The 22,047-nt window shown below is 43.9% G+C and overlaps 1 protein-coding gene across 10 annotated transcripts in view; it reads left to right on the top strand.

Moving 5' to 3' along the window:
- LOC142590474 (trifunctional nucleotide phosphoesterase protein YfkN) overlaps positions 1-22,047 on the top strand; it is a 102,982-nt gene that overhangs the window by 55,412 nt on the left and 25,523 nt on the right. For all 10 annotated transcript variants that reach the window (XM_075702669.1, XM_075702679.1, XM_075702697.1 and 7 more), the window contains 5 exons: positions 2,006-2,101; positions 4,414-4,581; positions 5,067-5,239; positions 15,604-15,681; positions 18,878-19,005. In XM_075702669.1, coding sequence (XP_075558784.1) covers positions 2,006-2,101; positions 4,414-4,581; positions 5,067-5,239; positions 15,604-15,681; positions 18,878-19,005 — 643 coding nt within the window. The remainder of the gene's footprint in view (positions 1-2,005; positions 2,102-4,413; positions 4,582-5,066; positions 5,240-15,603; positions 15,682-18,877; positions 19,006-22,047) is intronic.

The raw sequence follows: 22,047 nt of genomic DNA, 5'->3' as shown, positions 1-22,047 counted from the left end.
CCTGTTTCCTGATTCATCGCTCACACCACTTTCACTTCTGGGGTTTCCACTTCCAGTAGTTCTGCTTCAGAGATTTCTGGTTCCTAAATTTTCGCTGTTGCACGCTTGCACCTCTACGCAGCAATAGCAGACAGCAGTGACGTTGCTTCCACTCCTAACCAGAGGCTGGGACGACAAAGTTCCATTTGATGTTGGAAGCTGAGGGGATGAGTGAGAAAGGGGGCCACAGGAGGAGGGTAGGTTGGTGGTTCTTATAGGCGCACTTAACCACTTATTATCGAAGTCGAGAAATGCATTTGAAGTTAAAGTAGACTATTTCAGAAATACTTTGCTGTAAAAAATACTTACAATGCATTCAGCAGAAGTGGAGTTATTGGCAACCAAGCGCCCCCTTCGTGGTGCTTCTGCTCCTTCTTCAATGACTTGCACTCCGAAGGCTATGGTGGAGCAGGGTGTGCCCACAACGCTCCGCGCACTGAACGTCACCATGGTGCCCAGTTCAAATTTGATTTTGGTTGTTCACATAGGCGCCACTAGTTCCGATTTTGGCACCTATGACACACCAAATAGGGTTGTCCTCAGCAAGCCGCAGTGCACTCAGCCAGTGAACTCACTGTGGCACCCCGCGGCAATTGTGGTATCTATGCTGCATGGCAGACTGCAGCTACATGCAACTGTAGTATATGGGCACAGCATTTGCTTTATGCTTGACAGGGCTAGAGTGCGCTGTCGAGCTCATATGCTTCTTTCTGGCCGTGCTACGTGGTGCAGACCGGCTTTGTCCTTCACAAGCTTGACCAATGGATGGTAGTCGCAGCTAACTTGCACATTTTGAAGCACTGTCAGTAGCTCAATACGAAGTGAAGTCTGCGAAGGCATCTAACCAGGAGTGGCCAATAGTGAGCACGTACTGGCAAGCATGGGTGCGGTCTGACCTTAAGCTTTGCACGGTTTGGGGCTAGTTGAGTGTTTGAAACTATTTGAAATTAGTGAGACCTGATGGCTACAACACCGATAATCAGGGTGGCCACAGTTTGATTCCTGCGTGGGCGGCCACGGCCAAGCGTGAGCAGACGATAGTTGGCTTCTTCCAAAAGTCCATAATTACTGTTGAAATTCAAAAGCAGATTTTCGCTTACTTTAGCCTGTTTATTAAACAGTGTCAATAAATATACACAGTAACAATAGGAAGAAGCACACTGAACCAAACACCTTTCTTGATTGATGTCAGCTATTGGTCAATAGGAGCTGCACATATGAATCTGCTCAATTACAAAATAAAGTGTCCAGAAAGAGTGAGGAGCAGGCTTCCGTTGAAAAAAGAGCTTTGTACTCTGTTTGCGAGTTGCAAAATTTGGCTGAGATGTTCATAGCAGTGTATAGCTACCCATGGACTGTTTTTTCATTAAGCCCAAGGGGTCGTTCAGGACCCCTTTAACATGGCTGGTGAAAACATGTATGAAGGGGCTTTAGTGTGAGTCACTGACTACATGCTTGTTGATAGAGGTAAATAAACAGTCTGCTTGCTGCAGTTCTTGCTCATCTAAATTTAAGAGTATCGTTTCTTATCAAGACATGAAGAGATGGGCAGTGCTGTGGAGGCAAACTTATATCTATAATTCATGTTCAGTTATTCTGCAAAGAAAATAAGATGGGTAGTATATACATTGTAAATTAAAATAGTTCTCTGGGATAACTTATCCTGTATCTCAGTTGCGTCCCACTGATTGGTCCAGCATGTAACTGTTGAGATGGTATGTAATGTGAATAAAATATTGTCTGCTAATAATAGTGTTCACTAGCTGGATATTGCATAGGTTTTGCTTATTTCTTGCTGTCTTTCTTTCTGCCTGCATTACTTTTCTGTCTGTGTGCCAGCATAAAAGCTTGGCAAGTTAAATTAAACTTTTTCCACTCTTGTTTGATTTGGGATGTGATGCTTTCAGATGTTGTGCAAGGAAAAATGGATGAAGTGATTGTTTGATTTGGGATGTGATGCTTTCAGATGTTGTGCAAGGAAAAATGGATGAAGTGATTGGGCATTTTGCTGTTGATTTGGACGGTCGATTTAGCAGCATAAGAACATCGGAGACAAATTTGGGTGAGTGGTGTTCTTTTTATTTTTTTGTCTATTCTATATGTGCACTGCTGTTGAAAAGCAGTTATTTAAGAAGAGAGAGAAGTGTTTAGAAAGTCTTGTAAATTAAGAATAAAGTAGTGCGATTCTTCATAGCCAATGTTTGTGTGTATCGGTTATGGGGTTCTCACCCATGCTCTTGCGACAAAGGAACGACAACACAGTAGTGCAAACAGTCATAAGGGCATTTATTGCACCTTTCGTAGATCAATGCTTGCTAGCCCAGTTGCTATCCACAAAACATGCCGATGGGCGTGTGACAAATCGCGGAAGTCCGACTCACCGCAACCGGATAGCGAGCGAATATGTTCGCCCCATGCTGGATCCCAACGCCTGGTCGTTCGTGCGTACGGTCATGCGAACGGTGGCGCATTCAAACGAGCCCTCGCGAGACGGTCTCGCAGAAGCATGGATCGGCACACGCGCGGAACGTCCGCGCTGCTTGCCGAACCCAAACCAAACAGAATGAGCCTTCTCTTTTCTGCGCCCAAGTAACCCCGCTGTTAGGTGGTGTTAGCAGAGCCACACTCGCGCCATCTCTCGCAATGCGCTTCAACCACACCGACTGCCGCGGGCACCAGGCCATGCTGCGAAGCCGGAAAACAGGAGACGGGAGCTATATGGTAAAACAACATATCAGGGGACACGTGACAGTCATGCATCCCCACGCGGTGCATGTGAGGGATGAAAGAGGGGAGGAGGTTGGCTGATGTGAGAGATAAGGAATGTTCAATGTCATGACTTGAGTGGCGTTGGCCAACACTCGCTACAGTAAAACCTTGTTAATTCGAATTTTATGGGAACAAAAAAATGTCCGAATTAAGTGGATGTTGAATTATCGGGGTATCAAGAAAACAATAAATGCTTACTATTTCAACACGCTTTTATTTACTCAATGAATGAGGCAATCCTGTTTCTATTTTGCACAAAAGCAGTGCAGATTCTGCAGTTCTCATCATCTCTTGGCTGATTAGCGCTTGCAGCGGCGAAGACCTTGCCACTTCCTTCACTACACGGCTGCAGCACGTGTCTTCATCTGAGACAGGCTTTTTACTACTGCGTGCACGTCCTGATTATTTTTTTGCCAGTGAGCTGGTTGCCGCCCATTGCGATGTAACTGGTGCGCTTCATCCTCGAAAGATTGTCAAAACAAAACTACTGTTTGCCGCAACAGCTGCGACAAAACCATGGCCACTGTCGACGCAATCATGTGCGATGACCGTGCGGTTCTGAAGGTGTGCGGCACGCGCACGCACTGAGCCAGAACGAAACTACCATTTGCTGCAACTGCGGACAAAAATGCAGTCACTATCATCATGATCATGGATGGTGACTATGTAGTCATGAAGGCATGCGGCCAACATGGTGGTATGTGCGGCGGTGAACGCAAGAAGAAAGGCTTTAGAGGCACAAATAAACATGAAGAATTCTGGTGTTGCTGTCATTCGTGTAAGATTTCTGCTGATTACTATGGCGATGTGGACTCTGCCGTTTCATTTCATTGGGCGCTAACGCCATTTTTGCTCTCTTGTGTCGCACATTTGCAGTGCTCCCACTCACGCCGAGTTCCGAGAGTTAACCGAATAAACTGATGTGTGGCCAAATACATTCAAATTAACGAGAGTTTCATTGCATTAAATAATGCATACACCTGCCGGGACCAAAGGACAAGTCTAAATTAGTCGATTTTTCAAATTAACGAGGGTCAAATTAACGACGTCTTACTGTGCTAGGTTATAAATACATGTACTTAAATATCTAAGAAAGTGGACGGAGGTACAGTGGGACGCCAAAGCTCAATTGGTAGAACACTGCACTGGCAGCAGCAGTTGTCTTTCCTTGCAGCTTCATTTCCCGTTTTCTTTAAGAGGATTCTAAAGCTTATATAGCAAATTCAACTATGATATATCTTTGTTTGTACAAATGTGCAGTACAACAAAACAACAGTTAATTTCTCCTATACTTTTCTTGGCTTCACTGTCTTGATATCTTGATATGATGTGTGTATAGTTGTATTGTACGTGTATTTTTTGTGTGATGAAGCACTGAAAATATGTTGCAGTCATCATAATGCGTTTTAAATAAGTCCAGTCCTTTTGTGCATATGGTTATCCACATATTTAGCAGGTTGCCCTTCTTTAACTAACTATTTGCCTCTCTGTAAAAGTCGTTTTACAATTTCACATGCTGTTGCAGAGCACTTGTAAGAGTCCTTGTTTTACCAATGTGTGTGTTTCAATATAGTGGTACTAATTTTATGCTACTTCTCTGTGCAGGAAATTTTATCTGTGATGTTATGCTGTCAGCAACTCATTCTGACCTGGCTATTCTCAACTCTGGTACACTGCGGTCAGATCGAATTCATCGGAAGGGGGCCTTCACTATGCGAGATTTGGTCACAGTCCTGCCCATGATGGACTCTCTGATTGTGCTCAGTGCTACTGGTATGATTGGTGCTCTGCATGCTAGTACTCAACCAAGGAAGCTTTGTTAATCAAAATTGAAAAACAAGCTGTTTTGTTGTTTTCACAGCAATGTTGATATCACATAGTTTAACTTCTAAAGGTGCTGACATGACCAAAATGTGTTTCATGATTGTAGTTCAACACCTTTAAATGCTTTGTTGAAAAAGATCGATTCAAATTACGCAGCTTTGATTCCCATTGTTCGTAGCACTGTTAAAAACAACAATATTAACTCGTGAAAATTGGGAAAGAGTTGCAAAGAGATCAAGATAGCCATGCAGGAGATCAGCTTTCATTCTGTCAGTCAGGTTCCTCTCACTGAGGGTGATACCAATTTGGGATGTGTGCTAATAAGCTCATTCTTAACTTTGTAGCTCTTAGTTCTTTTCTTGTGTGTCTTTCAAATTTTTGTACACTCATTTCAGCCTCTGTAAAAAATGATCACTGTACTTTTGCTGACACAGGGGACCAAATTTTGCAAGCTTTGGAGAATGGTGTATCTCAGTACCCCAAGTTGGAAGGTCGCTTTCCTCAGGTGTCAGGGGTCAGCTTTGCTTTTGACCCCAAGAAGTCACCTGGCCAAAGAATAGACCCCCAGTTTGTGCGAATAGGTGATGAACCTTTGGACAAAAATCAGGTATGTACTAACCTGAAATCTTGCTTACTGTTGTTTATTGTTTCACCATTATATCTGTTTATAGGGGACAGCTATATAGGTAGTGTGTATGGAGTGCCTCTCTCTGGTCTCCAAGGCTACACATGAACAAACTTAAGTGAAATTGGCATGAGGCGATCCTAAGATCAGATCAAATTTTGCAACTTAGTTACCGTATGTCTTGTCATCAAAATGTGATACCAGGCTAGTTGGCATTCCATAACGATGTGCACAGCGCTTGTCCTCATTGTTCCTTTTACATCTTTGTCTGTCGGCCGTGCTGTGCACATCGTCTTGTCAACATTTTCTGTGTGAAGTGTTATCAACATTATGCAGTCAAACCTCGATATATCGAACATGGATATATTGAATTATTGTGTATATCAAACACTTTCCGTATCACCTGAAAAATCGCATGCATCTTTAATTTTTTATTTTGAACGGGGTTGGACGTAAAATGGATATGTTGAACTCCGCCACCCCGCACCACGTGCGCTATCTTGACAGGCGGTGAGCTTTCCCGCAACACCCTCGAAGATAGCGGTGGCGCATAGGCGTTCCCGACTGCTGCGCACTATAGCTGCACACGTCGATTGCGCCGAAGGCGCCATTTGAATGTAGCGGCGTACGCACTCGGTGGCTTGGCTAGTTCAACAACGTCAACGACGCATTGCATTTGTCGCACTGACTCCTCCTCGGTGCCGTGCTCTGCGCCTGCCGCGCATCGCAAGGACTGACAGTTTGCTTCCACAGAGACACGCGACAGCGCGTGCTCACTGGGTGCACTCATAGACGCCTTGGCAGACGTCACTTAGTACTTTGTTATTAACAGTGTTTCAAAATGCTTCAATTGATGGACGTGGAGAACGCAGTAGAAGTAGCAGCCAAACGAAGATGCTGCGGAGGTTGATCCAGCAAGCGCTGATGTTGCCCCACTCCCAACTTCAACTGAGGCTGTAGCTGCTTTGGCACTTCTACACCACTACTGTGGCACAATAGAGGGCACCGGCCTATGCTTGTGGATCGTTTCGACTAGGTTGATGACTTAGTGTTTAAGCACGCGGCTGCCAATAAGAAGCAGGCTACACTGCTGCAGTAATTTCAGCCAAATAAATAAATAATTTGTGTGAAGCTTCAAGTGAGTATACTGCGCCACGATTGGGGATCATTGTTCGGAGCATGCATTCTGTTACGCCGCGCCAACTTCGTGCAGCTGACAAAGTCAGCGCGACCTACGCTAATTTCGTGCGGCATGATTGACCGCGCGCTCCCAGTGGACGAAGTCGGCGCGGCCTAGGCCAATTGCGTGTGGCGCAACCAAACGTGTGCTCCGAACAACGATGCCTGATCGCGCCCTTGGTTCATTGATTGATTTGCAGAAGCTTTTGATGCGATTTTTATGTAATGTTTATATGTAGAATTCTGGCTATATCGAACTATTTCGCGATCACCGCGCTGTTCGATCTATCGAGGTTTGACTTTATACAAGGTTCGACTGTACAATTGCAACATTGTGATTCACACCCTAAAGGGACCTGTACTTTCATCTGATGCTGAGTCCTGCATTTTCATGGAGTGTCCCTTTTTATTGCGATAGCAATTATATGGACATTCCAATCGCATTTCTGCCGTCGCCGTCGGGGTCGCCGTGAGGTTCCCAAGGGCGATAAAAATAGTCACCGCGCGCTGTATGCTGTATGTGCGAGTGGAAGCGTGCGAGGGTGAGCTGGCGATTGCGGCTCAATCTTGCACATGTAAGGGAGGAAGGGTAGGGAGGAAGCACGCCGTCTTCCGTCACGCGCAAGGCTTGGGGGGGGGGGGAGTGCGTTTTACTCTGAGCGGTGCGGGCAACCAGGCACGCCTGCCCGGGCTGCTGTATCTTGAAAGCCATCTGCGATGGGCACAGAGTCTGCCATGCGCTGTGTTTTAGCGGCTTAGTTCGTGTTGATGCGAGAGGCAGCGCAAAGGTAAATTCACTCGCAGCTTCTGCCGCGTTTTGACAGTGAGTTTCTGTGGTCATGGAGGGAGATGTGTTCATGTTTTCTTGTGCGTGCGTGACACTGTGCTTGTTAATTTACTTAGTATGCCTATGTTTACGAGTTTATATGGCCGATAAAACTACTATCCTTACTTCATATAGCTGTCCACTAATTTGCTATTGCGATCGATGCTTTGCCTTTGGGGCGAAACTGCAACTTTCTTTAGCCTTTTCCCATTGGCTCACACAAGTTGCCATGCACTGTTGCATTAAACAGCCACTCAGAGTGAAGGATTAAAAGAAAGAAAATAAATAAAGGACTCATATTTAAAAAATTCTTGTTGTATAAGTGCTGCCTGTTCATCATTACCACAATAATTGTGTCATTATCACATAGCAAAAAAATTTTGAAAATGCATAATTTCTTGCTTTTTTTATAGAGTCAGTTAAACACTAAACATTATTTCACGGGTCCACTTATAACGTCACTTGAAAGAATGTCAATGCAATGTTCTGTCATTGTCAATGTCATTTTACCTAGTTTCAGACTCGCACAGAAAAAATTTACCTGCAATCAACTTTTGCTTCCTAGCAGAAACTTCAAAGAGCTCGTATGTTACCAAAAATTTTTTTCGTAGAAATACTTTGGGGAAGCCTTATTTACGCAATTGTCGACTAGCCCAATTTTTTTTCAAGGGAACCCGGCGATGGTCACTTTTGAGGTCTGGGATGTTGCATGTTTTGGGGTCTGAGACATTCTGTAACCTTTCGGGCGGCGCGACGTCCGAACCTGTGTTCAAGGACACCTTCACCTTTGAACAGCACAGTATTAGTGTAGTACATAAAGGCGTATTGGTCTGCTCTTTGTTTGTTATTGCAGTTGGTTATCATAGGGAAGTTTTTCAACGAAGCATTGGTATTGTCACAAAGTTCATATTCCAGTGCCCTGTAGCTTGTATAGTGCTTTTGCCCTATGTGTACACGTTCATGTAAAGTATGTACAGCATCTCCTGTAGAAAGGGGGGATAGGCAGTGTAGGCAGTGCCTACACTGTCCATCTCCACTTGCATGTTTTTACTTGTGCTTTCTGTAGGCAGTGCATGCTGCTGCGTGCCACCCTGAACGTATGCACATCGCACATGGAATTTTGCGCTTTGTACGGACCAGTTAAACATGTGGGGGTTCCGCTCTGCGTGCGGCTAGGGCTGAAGGCGAGCTCCGGATCTTGCCCCACACAGTCGTTCCGTGGTACTCCCCAACCCGTAACGCGGGAATCGCAGCTATGTCAGGTTCGAAAGAATAAGGGAACCAGCGGCGTCAACTCCAACAATGTTTATTGCTCCAAGCAATGAAGAACACTGGCAGAAGGAAGTCCTCTCTGTAACAAGCAATAAATAGGCTTACCTCGTTCCCTGGGATAGTCAGGCAAACGAGGTCACTTGTGGGTTGCGGCAGGTGATCTAGTCTGGCAGGGGTGGAGTCGGGCCTCAAAGAGAGAGGGTCTCCCCTGGTTGCGCGCTTTTATACCTTTTTACATTTTGTGAGGGGAATGTCCTCCTCTCCCGCCGGATACCTCTCCTTTTCCTGTGAGCCGGGTGCGGGGAAAGAAGTACGCACGTTATGGGAGCGGTGGTGAACGGGAGGGCGCGCAGTGCCTCACTCCCGTGTCTAGGCTGGCTCGACGTGTCTGCCACGTGCGAACAGGACGACGTGAGTATGTGGGAGGAAATGGGAGCGGGTGCTCCCCAGAAACATAACCACTTGTAATGCAGAACTGGCTATAATGCAGCCTTTTCCGACTCCTGCTTACTCTCCCTTAGAATACCATGTATGTGCATACCGTTTATAGTCTAGTCGCGCAATATGAAATACCAGTTACTTTAAAACCTCGTTAAACCATACCCACTTAAACAGTAGTTTCATTTTAAAAGTATTAAAGTCAAACCTCCGACTCAGTGGCCATTCAATATGATGCGTTTTGTATCCACATAAACCGTACGAGCTTATTGCGTACGTATCGGTTAGCACGTAGCGTTTCCACTTTTCGTTGCGCAATCACGGCAGTGCATCGTCCCCATTGGGTGGCCTGGCAGAACAAGCCTCAGAGATGGGAACAGTGGCCTCTAAGCGCCCTGTGTATTTACGTGCGAAGCCATTTCAGCATCATTTCGGCACAGTGCCAGAGAGTGTTGTTGCCATGGTTGTGGCGTTGTGCAAGCTAGCACTCGCGTCATGCCAAAGCATGAATAAAAACACCGGGTGCTCAGCATAGAAGAAATTGGACATTGTTCGTGCTATCAAACGTGGCACGAAGAAATCGGCGCTGAAATGCGCCAGGGATCTACCGTTGTCTACGGTGTGTGGCATTTGGAATGCGAAAAAGTTGCTCGGCAGCGCTGCTGCTACCGCGAAAAGATGTCGGCTACAAGGTTCAACTTTTCACCCTTGTTGCCTCTGTTGTTGCTGAAGTGTCGCCTAATGAAGTGATGAGGACGACACGGAAAGAGACAGCATGGGCGATTCAGGCCCGACAGTGGCAGAAGCTGCACGTTACGTCAGCCTCGTGAATGCAATCTTCGCGACAAGAACAGTACCCCGTAATGAAAAGAGTGCCCCGCGATTTCTGCAGCGCTACTGCGCCTGTGCACGGAGAATTTGCAATGCAAACAAGGAATCTGCCATATGACTGTTTGTCGAGAAGAGGGCACTGGCTGAAAAGCTGGCTAGCAGCTTTGAGTTTGAGGCTGCTGTCGTTGCTGCTAGGCCGCTGGTGCATGAAACGAAAGTAAGACTTTTGTCGCACGAAGTGAATAAATACTGTATGTTTTTGCCCTTTCATCGTACTCTCTCTGAGTTCCATTTTTGACAGGTAAGTGGGCGATCTCATGCTGTTTTGGTTAAGCAGTACTACTGTTTAGTATGTGCTTTTTCCGACCTCTGACAAACTACAATTTAACGAGGTTTCACTGTACAATGTGGCATCCATGGAAAAATCCTGCACACAAACGCGGTAGTGAGGACAGTTCTCAACGAGGTGCACCAGCCGATGGGAGGGAAGAGCGACAAGAACGATGCAGAGGAGTAGGTGGAGGAGGAGAACAAGGAACAAAAAAAGAAAATCAGTTGCAGCGTTATGCTGGTGCGCAGGGTTGCTAGGCAATGGAGAAGCCTTTGATCAGCTGCTTAACAGCGTTGCGCTTCGCACTGAATGTGTGCGCATTGTCGTTCTTTGGTGGCTTTGGTTCTTCAGTTTGTGTGCGCCCGTCATGAAGTGCAGATATCGGGTGTGCAACTTTGACTGCTGTCAGTTTAAGGTGTGTTCCACAAATTTGATTTGGAGCTTTTAGGCTTATGCCCCCCGTGTGAGTTTCCGCGGTTCCTACCAGTATGCGCACACACAAACTTGGTAGGCGTGCTCAGTACTTGCAGCAGCTGATAGCCCCAGAAACCAAACTCCGCTTAACACACACTGCTGTCAGTTCAGCCCATGTGCGTGATCGCAAGCTCAATCCCCTACGAGTACTGATGTTATGTATCAAGGGCGAGCTTCCCGCAACAGTATGTTGTTTGGCCCTGCCGCTGGCTATAGTGCGCCTTGTTGGGTGTAGCTGACCAAAGTTGTGGTTTGGTGCCGAGTCAATGAATGCGGTGCTGTGGTTGTATGGCACTTGGAAAGTGCAGAAACCGCTTCAACAACAAAAGTGGAGGCACAGGTACAGATGGCATGGGTAACACTCGAACGGCGGCAACTTGATTCATGGTCGCCATGATTTTTACACCGTAGGTCAGTCTGAGAAATTGAACTAGACACTGTAGAGCATCCAAAATTTCAGCTGCCGTTCTACATTAGTTCTGTACAAGTTGGTGGTGATGACACGGGGAAATTTGAATAAATGAGCGGGTCTGAAATGTTTCATGCGAAGACAGTGGGTTCTCGGACATGTGCCTTTCAACGTTAGTAAATTTAAACATATGCAAGAATCCCGGTTGCATACTTCAACCCGCCTTTTTCATGTTCCTGTGCTGCCCTCTGCCGCATGCTGCTGGAAACGTTTTGGAAGGGTTCCAGGGCTTTCGCCGGCTGTTTTCTGTACCTGCGCTCATGTTGAGTGTGTGTCTGCTGTGCATTTCATGGATTGCAATTAATTATTAATGGCTTCTCCAGGACAACATATTGTTCCAGGAAGCCATGTAGCACTCAATAGCACTCGGCTAGGCCTACTGGGTGAGCAGGCCTAGCTGAGTGCGCTGTTGTGCTAACAGTGCAGCCGATAAACGCATGCCGAGTTCCGCCTGCCGGCGCAGCTGCCCTGGAGCTTGTTGTCGCTGATGTCATGCTCTTGCACCTCACTTTTTCTATTCCTTTTACACATTCATTAGACATTTCATACATTCAAGAAGTATTCGAGCGGAGCCTTCCACGTCGGATTTGCCAAACCCGTGCATTTGTTTACATTGACATCTATAGCCACATACCATTCTTAGCTTTGAATATTGTGGAAACAGCGCATATCTGATGTGAAATAATGGCAAAATGTAGCCGTACATAAATATCTGCACATATCAGCCGCGTCGTTCCACCCTAAGACGGGTTAGTATGAGTGGCCGAGCCATTTGAACAACGGCAACTGTGATCCAGACACATATACTATTAGCTCTTATTACTGATTCTAGCTTTCCTTTAACTTCATCATACTTTCAGTTTGCGCGTGCTGTAAAGTATTTGAGAAAACTGCTCGGCATAAGCTCTCACTTATAGGCCATGAAGTTCTCTCGTGAAAACACGAATGCAATCACTGACACCGTTGGTAACTGAGTGAGTTTATGCTGCTGTACCGAATGCCATGTCACTTGTTTCCCATTTGACCCAGAGGTGGCAGACAGTGCTTCTCTGGAACTAAGAAATGCGTCAGCATAACAGCACATACAGACCCACCCATCTACGTAGCAAATGTGTCTGGCAGCCTTCGGGAGTGGTGACATACATATGTTGGCACAGTGCCATATGTCGCCGCTTGCTGCTTATTGGCCCCGTGCAAAGTGAAGAGTAGTTGATATCAAATCGCTATAGTGCCACAACTGAACGGCAAGAGCAGTTTCTTTCGTCCTAACTGCTTATTTTTAAGTTCAGGTCTGCCAGTAGCGGTTGCACGAACTCTGTGGGGCCAGGCTAAACTCAACCTGCACTAAACAGGCTCATCATTAGCTCAAACTTCATTTGCACGGCTTGAGAGGACTGTAGCTTGTGTATTTCAACTTCGAAGGCATGTTTTGACTCATTTTGAACGCGATTAATTATATATACAAGTGAAGGTGCTGCAGCTATCACATAGTTGGTTTGATGGCTGATCGCGTGGGGTTTGGTTGAGCGATGATGGTCGCGCTACAACAACTTCTGCCCGTAGTTTGTGTCATTGTTGGCCTATTATGATAAAATGGTCTCAGCAACACACTGTGCTGAATAGTCAGCCAATCGTTGGCATCAGCGAGTTGTCGATCTCGTATCGACCCAGTGTTACCGTGCCCTAAATGAGTCCATGAAGTCAGGCACGTGCTGCCACCACCAGCAAGAGGGGGCTGATGCTGCAAGAAGACTTCGTCAGCAATGTGATGTTTTTCAAGTGTTGCCCAAATGTAGCACAGTGGTTTATTGATAAATTTGCTAGCCATCAATGCAAGGCTGCAAATGGTTCACAGTGCAGTCCGGACGAAGCCCTGGCTGCTTTCTGTGTTAAAGTGGAGTTACAGTCTTACGGTAGGCAGGTTTTCAGCACTGCACAGGCGGCGAGCTCCAATGCAGTACATGGCACGAATGTTTGCTGCAGTGCGTGTCCGTGTGTTTCTTCTTTCTTTTTTTTTTGTTCGGGGTATTTTCCCCCAATATCAGGTTGCGCAGCCATGCATGCGTCCCTTCCAAAACATTTTGTAACTAATCTGCTAGGGCAGGGCGCATGTGCTGTCGCGCCGTGAAAAAGGTAGATTCTCAGATACGTGTGGCTGCTTGGGCTACATGTTTTGCACGTGTTGCAGCCACTGAAAAATGTATTTCTGGTTATAATGCAGCAACGCTTATTGTGCAGATATTCACGACTCTGGTGACTTAAACTATAAGCAATCTATGCTGTGCTTACTGTATACACTGTACACATTTGTGCAGGGAGCTTTTGTTGCTCCTGCGCCACTCTTGGCCAGGTTGCTGAGTGCGGTTCATCCGCAAACAACCACGTGTAATTCAGCCATTGGACCACCGGTGCCTGCAGTATCATTTATATTTAATGCCTCAGTCTTTCTTCAAGGCACAGGTGAAATTTTGTTACAACGAAATCATGGATAAACACACACATTATATGTTATACAAACACATTATATGGATGCTAAATGTACAGGGCATTCTATGGACATCCAGCTATGAAAAGTAAAACTTTGATTACATTGGGGTTTGTTACGTTGAGGTTTCACTGTATTCTGATGCTATGATTGAGTCTCAACATAGTGTTTCACACTGACCTATTAATTCAGTTGAATGAGGTGGACTGATCGTTGTTAACAGGTTTTTGCTAACTAGAAGCTACCTCCATTTTTAACCTGTTAATTTACTATTGTTAACAATTTGTAGAATGTTTTATTTAGTTGAATTTAGTTTCACCAACAGTAGAAAACTTTGTGTTGCATGAAAAACTTACTATGTCAGTTGAGCTGCATGATGACAGACAATGGAGGTTAGCACATGCGAGTTAGAAAAGTATTCTTTTTATGTGGTGTGTGTGTGTGTGTGTGTGTGTGTGTGTGTGTGTGTGTGTGTGTGTGTGTGTGTGTGTGTGTGTGTGTGTGTGTGTGTGTGTGTGTGTGTGTGTGTGCGTGCGCGCAGATAAGGACAGACATAGGGGTGGGGGGGGTCCCAACTACTTTTTTGTTGTCAGCAAAAATTTTATATGAGGTGCACAAATGGATCTGTATAAAGAAATCAACCTTTGCTTTGCAGGATGCAGTGCGGAATTCTAGCAAAACAATTTTTATTCACTAGAGATGGAGAAGAGCATTTTTGCGACTTGCAGATTTTACAAGTTCGAAGACCTATCGCTCCAAAACTAAAGCATTGTACACTGCCAAACATTTTTTGGGTAATTTCAAACGATTAGGGCTCTGCCATATAAATGTCATTTCGATTTTATTTTTAGAGCTACACAGATCATAGGAATAACCATACAGGGTTCTAAAAGCAGGCTCAATTTTTCGACCTAAAATAAAATATTGCGACATACTTTTGCAGTACTAGATTTATCAGTCCTGTGAGGGCATTCTGTGAAATTTTAATGAAAATTTATTAATCTTCTTTTTTTTTAAATGCCCTTAAAATTGGCCAACTTCTGCTACTTCTGAAATTTAGTTTTTTTCAGGATTTTATTACAAAATAAATATGTACTGTAGCTGCGCATATTTTACTTTAATTGCTTCATCGCCTTAGCTAAAAATAAATGGCCCCACAAAGCCTCTGATTTCAGGGTTTAAACTTGCTTAAGAAGGAAGGTTTTGCAATTTAAAAAAACCAGAAGATACTGTGGGCGTCGTAAGTTAGTTTCCTTGGACTTGTAGTTCTAGTAATTGAAGGTTAAAATTTCTTAGTGGCTATGGTGTCGGGCTGCTAAGCATGGAGGTCGCAGGATCAAATTCCGGCCACGGCGGCCGCATTTCGATGAAGGTGAAATGCGAAAACACCCGTGTACTTAGATTTAGTTGCACGTTGAAGAACCCCAGGTGGTCCAAATTTCCGAAGTCCCCCACTATGGTGTGCCTCATGATCAGACATTGGTTTTGGCACGTAAAATGCCATAATTTAATTTAATAGTTTAAAATTACCAAAAAAATGTTTGTTGTACAATGTTTTAGTTTTGGTGGGGTAGGTCTTAGAACTTGTAAAGTCTGCATGTCTCAAAAATGCTGTTCTTCTCATTTAGTTAATTACAATTTCCTTGCTGAAAATCCATGCTGCGCCTCGCAAAACAAAGATTGATTCCTTTCCACAGAGACATTTTCCCACCTCATATAATATCTTTGCTGAAAACAAAAAATAGTCGGAACTCCTCTAGGTCTGTCCTTATTTGAACACACCCAGTGTGGTTTCAAATTGAAAACTGAAGATTGTATGGGATATGAGAATTTGCACTAGGTTTGTGCTGATGGCACTTGGCTTTAATTTTTTTTTCTTCCTTGCATATTTGGTATCTTAACAGCATATAAAAATTACTTTTTTTAAATGTGACGTGGAAATGTTATATACAATGACATTCCTCTTATGTGAATGAAAACAGGACTGAAGTGATGTGAAAAATCTTGCCCCTCTTTCTTTGTCTCTATTTGTTTGAATCAGAAATATAGATTGGTGACAAAGAACTATCTTGCTCAGGGAAAAGATGGCTATGATGTGTTCAAGGAGTGTGAAGTCTTGGTGCGTATGTTTCTATTCCTCCATTTTTTTCCCTCCTGCAAGGGTGTTATGCAGAACATCCAAACAAGGACAATAAAACCACAGAAAATCTGCAAGTCTTTGCAGACGCCAACACCAATGTGCTGTGGTATCTTCAACAGACTAAAGTCCAGGAAACAGAATGGTGTGGCTTGGCAGTGCACTTAAAAAAATAGAAAGCAGTGTGAGTTAGTGAGGATTTATGGTTGTAAAATCAGGCACAGAAAAGTGCAAATGCAATACAGATGAAAAGGACAGCACAAACACAGACTGTCAAACTGTCGAGTGAAATACCAAACATACTGTGGTAGAAAAGAAAGAAATAAACTGTCTTCGTATGCTCAAGCGAAGGCAGCATAGAGCACACATGCACTCAAGAAAGATAGTGGGCCTGAACGTTCTTCTGCGTGAAATATAATTGAAGGCTGGCCTACATGCTGCTGCTGCAGTTCCTGATGTGGCATTCCTTGACCATAAGACACACTTCTTTTCTTTGTCTGAATAGAACCTCGCATATCTTAGATGGCAGTCTGCCAATCAGCGATCATTTGTGGGCATCCAATCTCCAATTGAGGAAATGGCCAGCCTGCCCTACATAGAAGCAACTGCAACTAATAGGACTTTTATTAACTACTCCAATCTTCCATTCTGCGAACTTGTTAGTAGTGTGTCTTACCTAACGTCTGTCAAGTTGCTCCTGTGCAGAGAGAGAGCAGCTGAATGGAAAAAGATTTGACAGGTGTTATATCAGATGCACTGCTCACAAGTTCATAGAATGCAACATCATACTAGCTTGTACTACAGTAGAATCTCGTTAATTCAAACTCCAAGGTTATGGGAAATTTAATTGAATAAAACGGGAGTTCGAACTATGGAGAGCCCCATTAAATATAGTATCCAATCGATGTAAATCTCGGCTGCAAGTGTTGCTTCACAGCAGCGTGCCGTGTTACACACGAAAAAAAATATGGTATGTATCTTTCTTTTTCCATCAGCACTCGATGACACGTGCTGGAAGAAGCCTCCCCCACCATTTGTCTCCCTGCTTCTTTCAAGCTGGATGGGAAAGGAGGGCGTGCACTGCTTTGCGTGCTTGGGTTCCATATTGGCTCCCCGCACATCTTTGTCATTTTTGCGGCACATGACATTACTGTAGCTAGCAACGCATTCAGCTTTCACCTTTGGCTCAGATTTGTCTGAAAAACGGTCCATGGGAGCTAGAAATTTTGTTCGAAGTAACCGTTGGACGGTTTTTGGAGTTCAAATTCATCGGAGCCTTTCCCTATTAGAATACATAAGACTTTGCCAGAACCAACAGAGCAGTTCGAATTATCCGTTTTTCGAAATAAGAGATTTTGAATTATCTGATTTCACTGGATTTCTTTTAGTTGTGGTTGTTTTCATGTTGAGCTGACTGGCCATTGCCTTAATCAAAGGATGAATGAGCACAAACAGTCATTGGCCATTGGAACACTGGTTAACCTTTCATTGAACTGTTGTAACTGTACTCCTAAATTTGAAAATAGTCAACTTCTGTTAATATGACCTTGACAGGACGAATTAATCTGATGAAATTAGCTGGCAGGTTGAATTCATAGAGAAGCACAAGAAAATGTCTAAACACACTACTGCTTCATATGGTAATATTTACCCATTTCTAACATGTCCACTTCTTATGGCTTAAAAGTAGAAAACAATGCGCACCCAATTTTATAACACATGCACAAGAAAAGAAAAGGGGAAAAAAAAACATAGCATGCTTTCAGTTATGGCACTCAGAAAAAAAGATTAAAACTGCAGAGTTTACCTTCACAGAATGGAAATTTATGTACACTTGATGTCCATCGTTGTCACCCTCAGAAAACTCTTCATCACTGTCCGTGGACCAGAACATGTAGTCCTTTATGCAGCTAACTGCATTTGATATTCCACATTTCTGAAACAACTCTGCAACCATAATGAACAGGGTAGTGGTGGCCCACACCTAGACTAACCACTTCACCAGTTCATCCTGTGACACATGCAAGTTCTAGTCTCCAGAACACTTTTTTAAAAACACTTGACCACTAGCTGAGCAAGTAAAATAACTTATCCTTTGAACATGCTTCCATAATTAAAAATTGAAAGCTACACTTTGTCATTGTCATCCTATGTAAAAAGGTGTTGCCATCCTGTGATGACTGTGGTGATGACACAGCATGGCCATGGCACATATCGGCATTGCCAACGCTGCCAATGCAGCTTCAATTTCATTTCTAATTGTAATGTGCAGGCAATTTCCACAATTTTCTTAGAAGAAAGGTGTGCATTAATATCTGGTAAATGCAGCACTCGTTCATTGTGGCTGCTTATTTTGCTTTGAAGTCTGCGTAGGGCAGGCTGGAAATCGTTTTAGGTGGGAGATAACACATCTTCAACACATTCACTGTCCCCTAGTGTCATCAAGACAGCTGTTGCAGTCATCGGATTCACTATTGTGGTCAGGCACGTGTGTGTTTAATAGTGAAATTCGAATCATGTGGTGGGGGTTCAGTTTCAGGATAAAAATAACAAAAGGCTTCAGCCCATAGGAATGTATGCAAGCAGGCTGAAACCTTCGGTTGGGATCAAATTAACAGAAAAGTCTATAATTATCTGGAGTTGTATTAATGGAAGTCTACTGGAGTGAGATTCTATTCAGGCACAGTAGTAATTAAGTTTCCTTTTTGATGGAGGCATGCCATATCAGTAATAGTGACAGCATGTAAGCCAGCCTTCGATTATACTCCATCAAGAAGAATTATCATGCTTGAGCTGCACCCGCCGTGGTTGCTCAGTGGCTATGGTGTTGGGCTGCTGAGCACGAGGTCGCGGGATCGAATCCCGGCCACGGCGGCCGCATCTCGATGGGGGCGAAATGCGAAAACACCCGTGTGCTTAGATTTAGGTGCACCTTAAAGAACCCCAGGTGGTCGAAATTTCCGGAGTCCTCCACTACGGCGTGCCTCATAATCAGAAAGTGGTTTTGGCACGTAAAACCCCAAATATTATTATTATGCTTGAGCTGTGAAACTCAATCGGTTCTACTAATGTTTGGCTATGTTGCGAAAATCACCAGCATATGTACGAGCAAAATTCAAAAGAGCTGCCTTGACCTGTTTTGTGTGGTTTTTTTTTTTTGTGCATGTGTTTTTACCAGTTGAGAGAAGATGAAAGCCCTGAATTGTGCACAGCGGTGCAAAATCACTTCCAAGCAGTCCGCATCCTCACTGGTGTTGCCCAACCCCGCACCCATCACCGCCAGAGTTTGGTCTGCTTGTCCCGACGGTATGCTAGTTTTTACTTTTTAGTACTTTTTCGTCAAGGTTTCTGATGCGATTTAGGCAATGTGTGGAAGCTGACAGTTTCACACTTGTGTATATATATATTATCTCTAGGTTTTAGATGATATTTGACACCCTTTGCATGTGTGAATACAAATCTGCTTTAAAGGCCAAATCTTATGATACATCATCAGAATGAGCAGTGTCACATAATGCTACTCTCACTATGAGTTCAAGTTGCTTATTTGCTTTATCTGCAATGCTGTACAATTCCTTTTGTGCAGTACAGATGCTGCTTGTGCAAGTAGAATGCTGTCATTACAGAGTTTCATGTCAGGCAGACCTGATGTGAATAGTGCTATTGACAAGAGACTATTGTTTGGAAAAAAATTAAAATTTTGAGTCAGGGCTAAAGAATTGTCCTGTCTCTTTATAGCCTTGTGATACCATTTCTTTTGTACCTGGTCTTTAAGTGCAGAAGGATGTGTTAACTGTGTCTGAGCATTATCATTGTGAAGATGTTGGGACAAAATTGACTCCAGCGATGGTGCTACTTTGACAGGGAGGGCACTGAGCTCCCTACTGCTGACCTCTATGGAGGGGTATCAAGTATTGGTGCCATGTATTAGGAGTGGCCAAGATGTTGCAAGGTAGTGGAGCAGTGGTCAGGAAATCTTATTGCTGGTGTGGCGGGCACATGATAGTGGGAGTTGTCACATGTTCTAGTTCCTTATGTTTAGTCTGTAAGTAATGCATATGGAATGCCTAGTTGCATGAAACGATATCATATTTTGCGTCAATATTGTGATTTCTTGACACATGTTATGTTGTTTTCTTGACTTCATTGTACCGAGCGATTCGTCAGCATTGTAATGCTTTAAAAAATGTTCTTAGTCCAACCACAATGTTGAGAAACAGTTTGGGCAGCTGCAAAAGTCACAGTAAAAAAAATTATATAAATAAGAAATAAGGGCTTTCAAAACATGGTCTGGGTCTCCTCTTACAAGTGGTGATTTTTCTGACTTTAAAGCCGAGTTGCAACTCATTAGTCATGTCTCAGAAACAAGCTCTCCAAGACCTGCGGATTCTGAACAGCACACAGTAGTCATGTATGTGCTGTATGTCTGGGCACCCATGCATGCATGCATGTGTTTTAAACTTTTTGGCCCATAACCCTTTGCGGTAAAGTGTCAGTCCTCTCCTAATACGTGCAAATATCAGTTCTGGTCACATCTTGGTAAATGCCCAATACATGCCTGTGCCGAGTTTTTTAGTTTTATTTTTGAATTGTTGTTAATTGCACTTCGCAGTATCTGTATATGAGCACCATGCCTTTTTTTTGTGGCACACTTAAAGATGTTCATACTCGCTTTTCATGGCGCAAAGCATTGAGAGGGTGACAATGTTTTATCCACATGGGTTTTATGGAATGAACTCGTGGGAGTTTAGATAATCTGGAGATGATTTTAGTGCTGAGTAGGAATATATTTGTTCTCAGGTACAAACACAAATACCTTCAGGTGAGAGCACTGAAAAAGAAAGCGATGGTGAAGACCCTAGAGAGAACAGTCCTTGTAGTGATAATCCATAATGTGATGCTGACTGGAGGCTGTACACTGTACAAGAGCCTCAGGAATAAAAAAAAATTTCTGAATTCAATTGCTTACTGTACCTTTCTTCAACAAGTGCTCTTTCTGCACGGTGTTCAAAATGTGTGAACTAGTTTCTGACCAGAACTACCATAAAGTGGGTAAATTCTCATGACCACAAAGGTTAAAACCAGGTCTTCCCTTAAAATGGAAGGGCTGCTTCACTGGAATACCATGATGGCTGGTTAGTTTTCTACGCAAGCAATACATGAAAAAAAAAATGACTTGAAATAAGGCTTTCTCATCTCTCTGTGAATAACTGAAAGCAGAACAAGAAATAGGACTAAAAGGATAATGATAACTTTGTCATGGTGCACATTATTATTATTATTTACTAATAATAATGTGCACCACGAGGTACCGGTTGCATATTTCGTTCTCTATTTTCTTTTTTCTGCACTCTGCACCATTGGAAATGACATCGTTATTTCACCGTATTTTGTCAATAAACGGAACTCCTGATATGCAAAAAATATTTATGCTTCACTGAGACTCTGTTTAATGTGATTTTAATTTAATTTAATGGTTTTTATTTGTGACATGCATTACAGCTTAAGGTGCAGTTTCCGAATCCCTACTTGTAGACCATTTTATTGAGGGCGCCGCCAGTTTGCGATCACATTGCCGTCTGTCGTCCGGCCCCATGCTGGCATGTGGAAGCATGCTAGAGGGTGCGCAGTGAACATGCTGTTGAGGACAAGTGACATGACTTTGCGTTTTCCCAAGAGTTCCCAACAAATTTTCGCAATTGGGAATCTTCTTAACATGTCGTTAATAAGCTTCGAGCTTTGGTATAGTCGCAATATCGAATGGCGATGGGTCTAGAGGCGCTGCCACAGCTCTGCCCACGATCAAAATAGGAGGCGAGTCAAATCTGAACATTGCGGATACATTACATATTAAGGTGTCGCCCAGGTGGCAACAGTCAGAGGTGTTTCTGTGTGCCATGTGGTATGCCGCACCAGTGTACATCCCTATCCAGGTAACTAGTGAAGCTCCAAGGAAAGGGAATGTTTTGCTAACTTTTGCGCTCCTAAAATTTTCGCAGTGCAGTTTTCTAGGTATTGTTTACCTGGCACCTGGGCATCAAGTTTTTTTGTCACAATAAACAACTGTAAATTAACTAGACTGAAATGGCTGTTAACATGGAGTACTTTATAAAAAGACCTGGTGACAGTGTCCCCAAATGTGCCGTGATCAGCCAGATGCGTGCGACATGCTGAAAGACTGCACACTGAGCGGTGCCTGTGCAAGTGCACCACGCCGGCTTGAGAGATCTGATAAACGAAAAAGTACTAACTGCAACAGCAACTTTATTTCCTGAAGTAATACAGTGGTGCGATGGCGAGTCAACGACCAGGCAACTTGCCAGTGATATTCGGAGAGAGAGAGCCCAT

This window comes from Dermacentor variabilis, chromosome 1 (genome assembly GCF_050947875.1).
Source record: "Dermacentor variabilis isolate Ectoservices chromosome 1, ASM5094787v1, whole genome shotgun sequence".
NCBI lineage: Eukaryota > Metazoa > Arthropoda > Arachnida > Ixodida > Ixodidae > Dermacentor > Dermacentor variabilis.
This window is presented reverse-complemented; position numbering and strand designations above follow the sequence as displayed.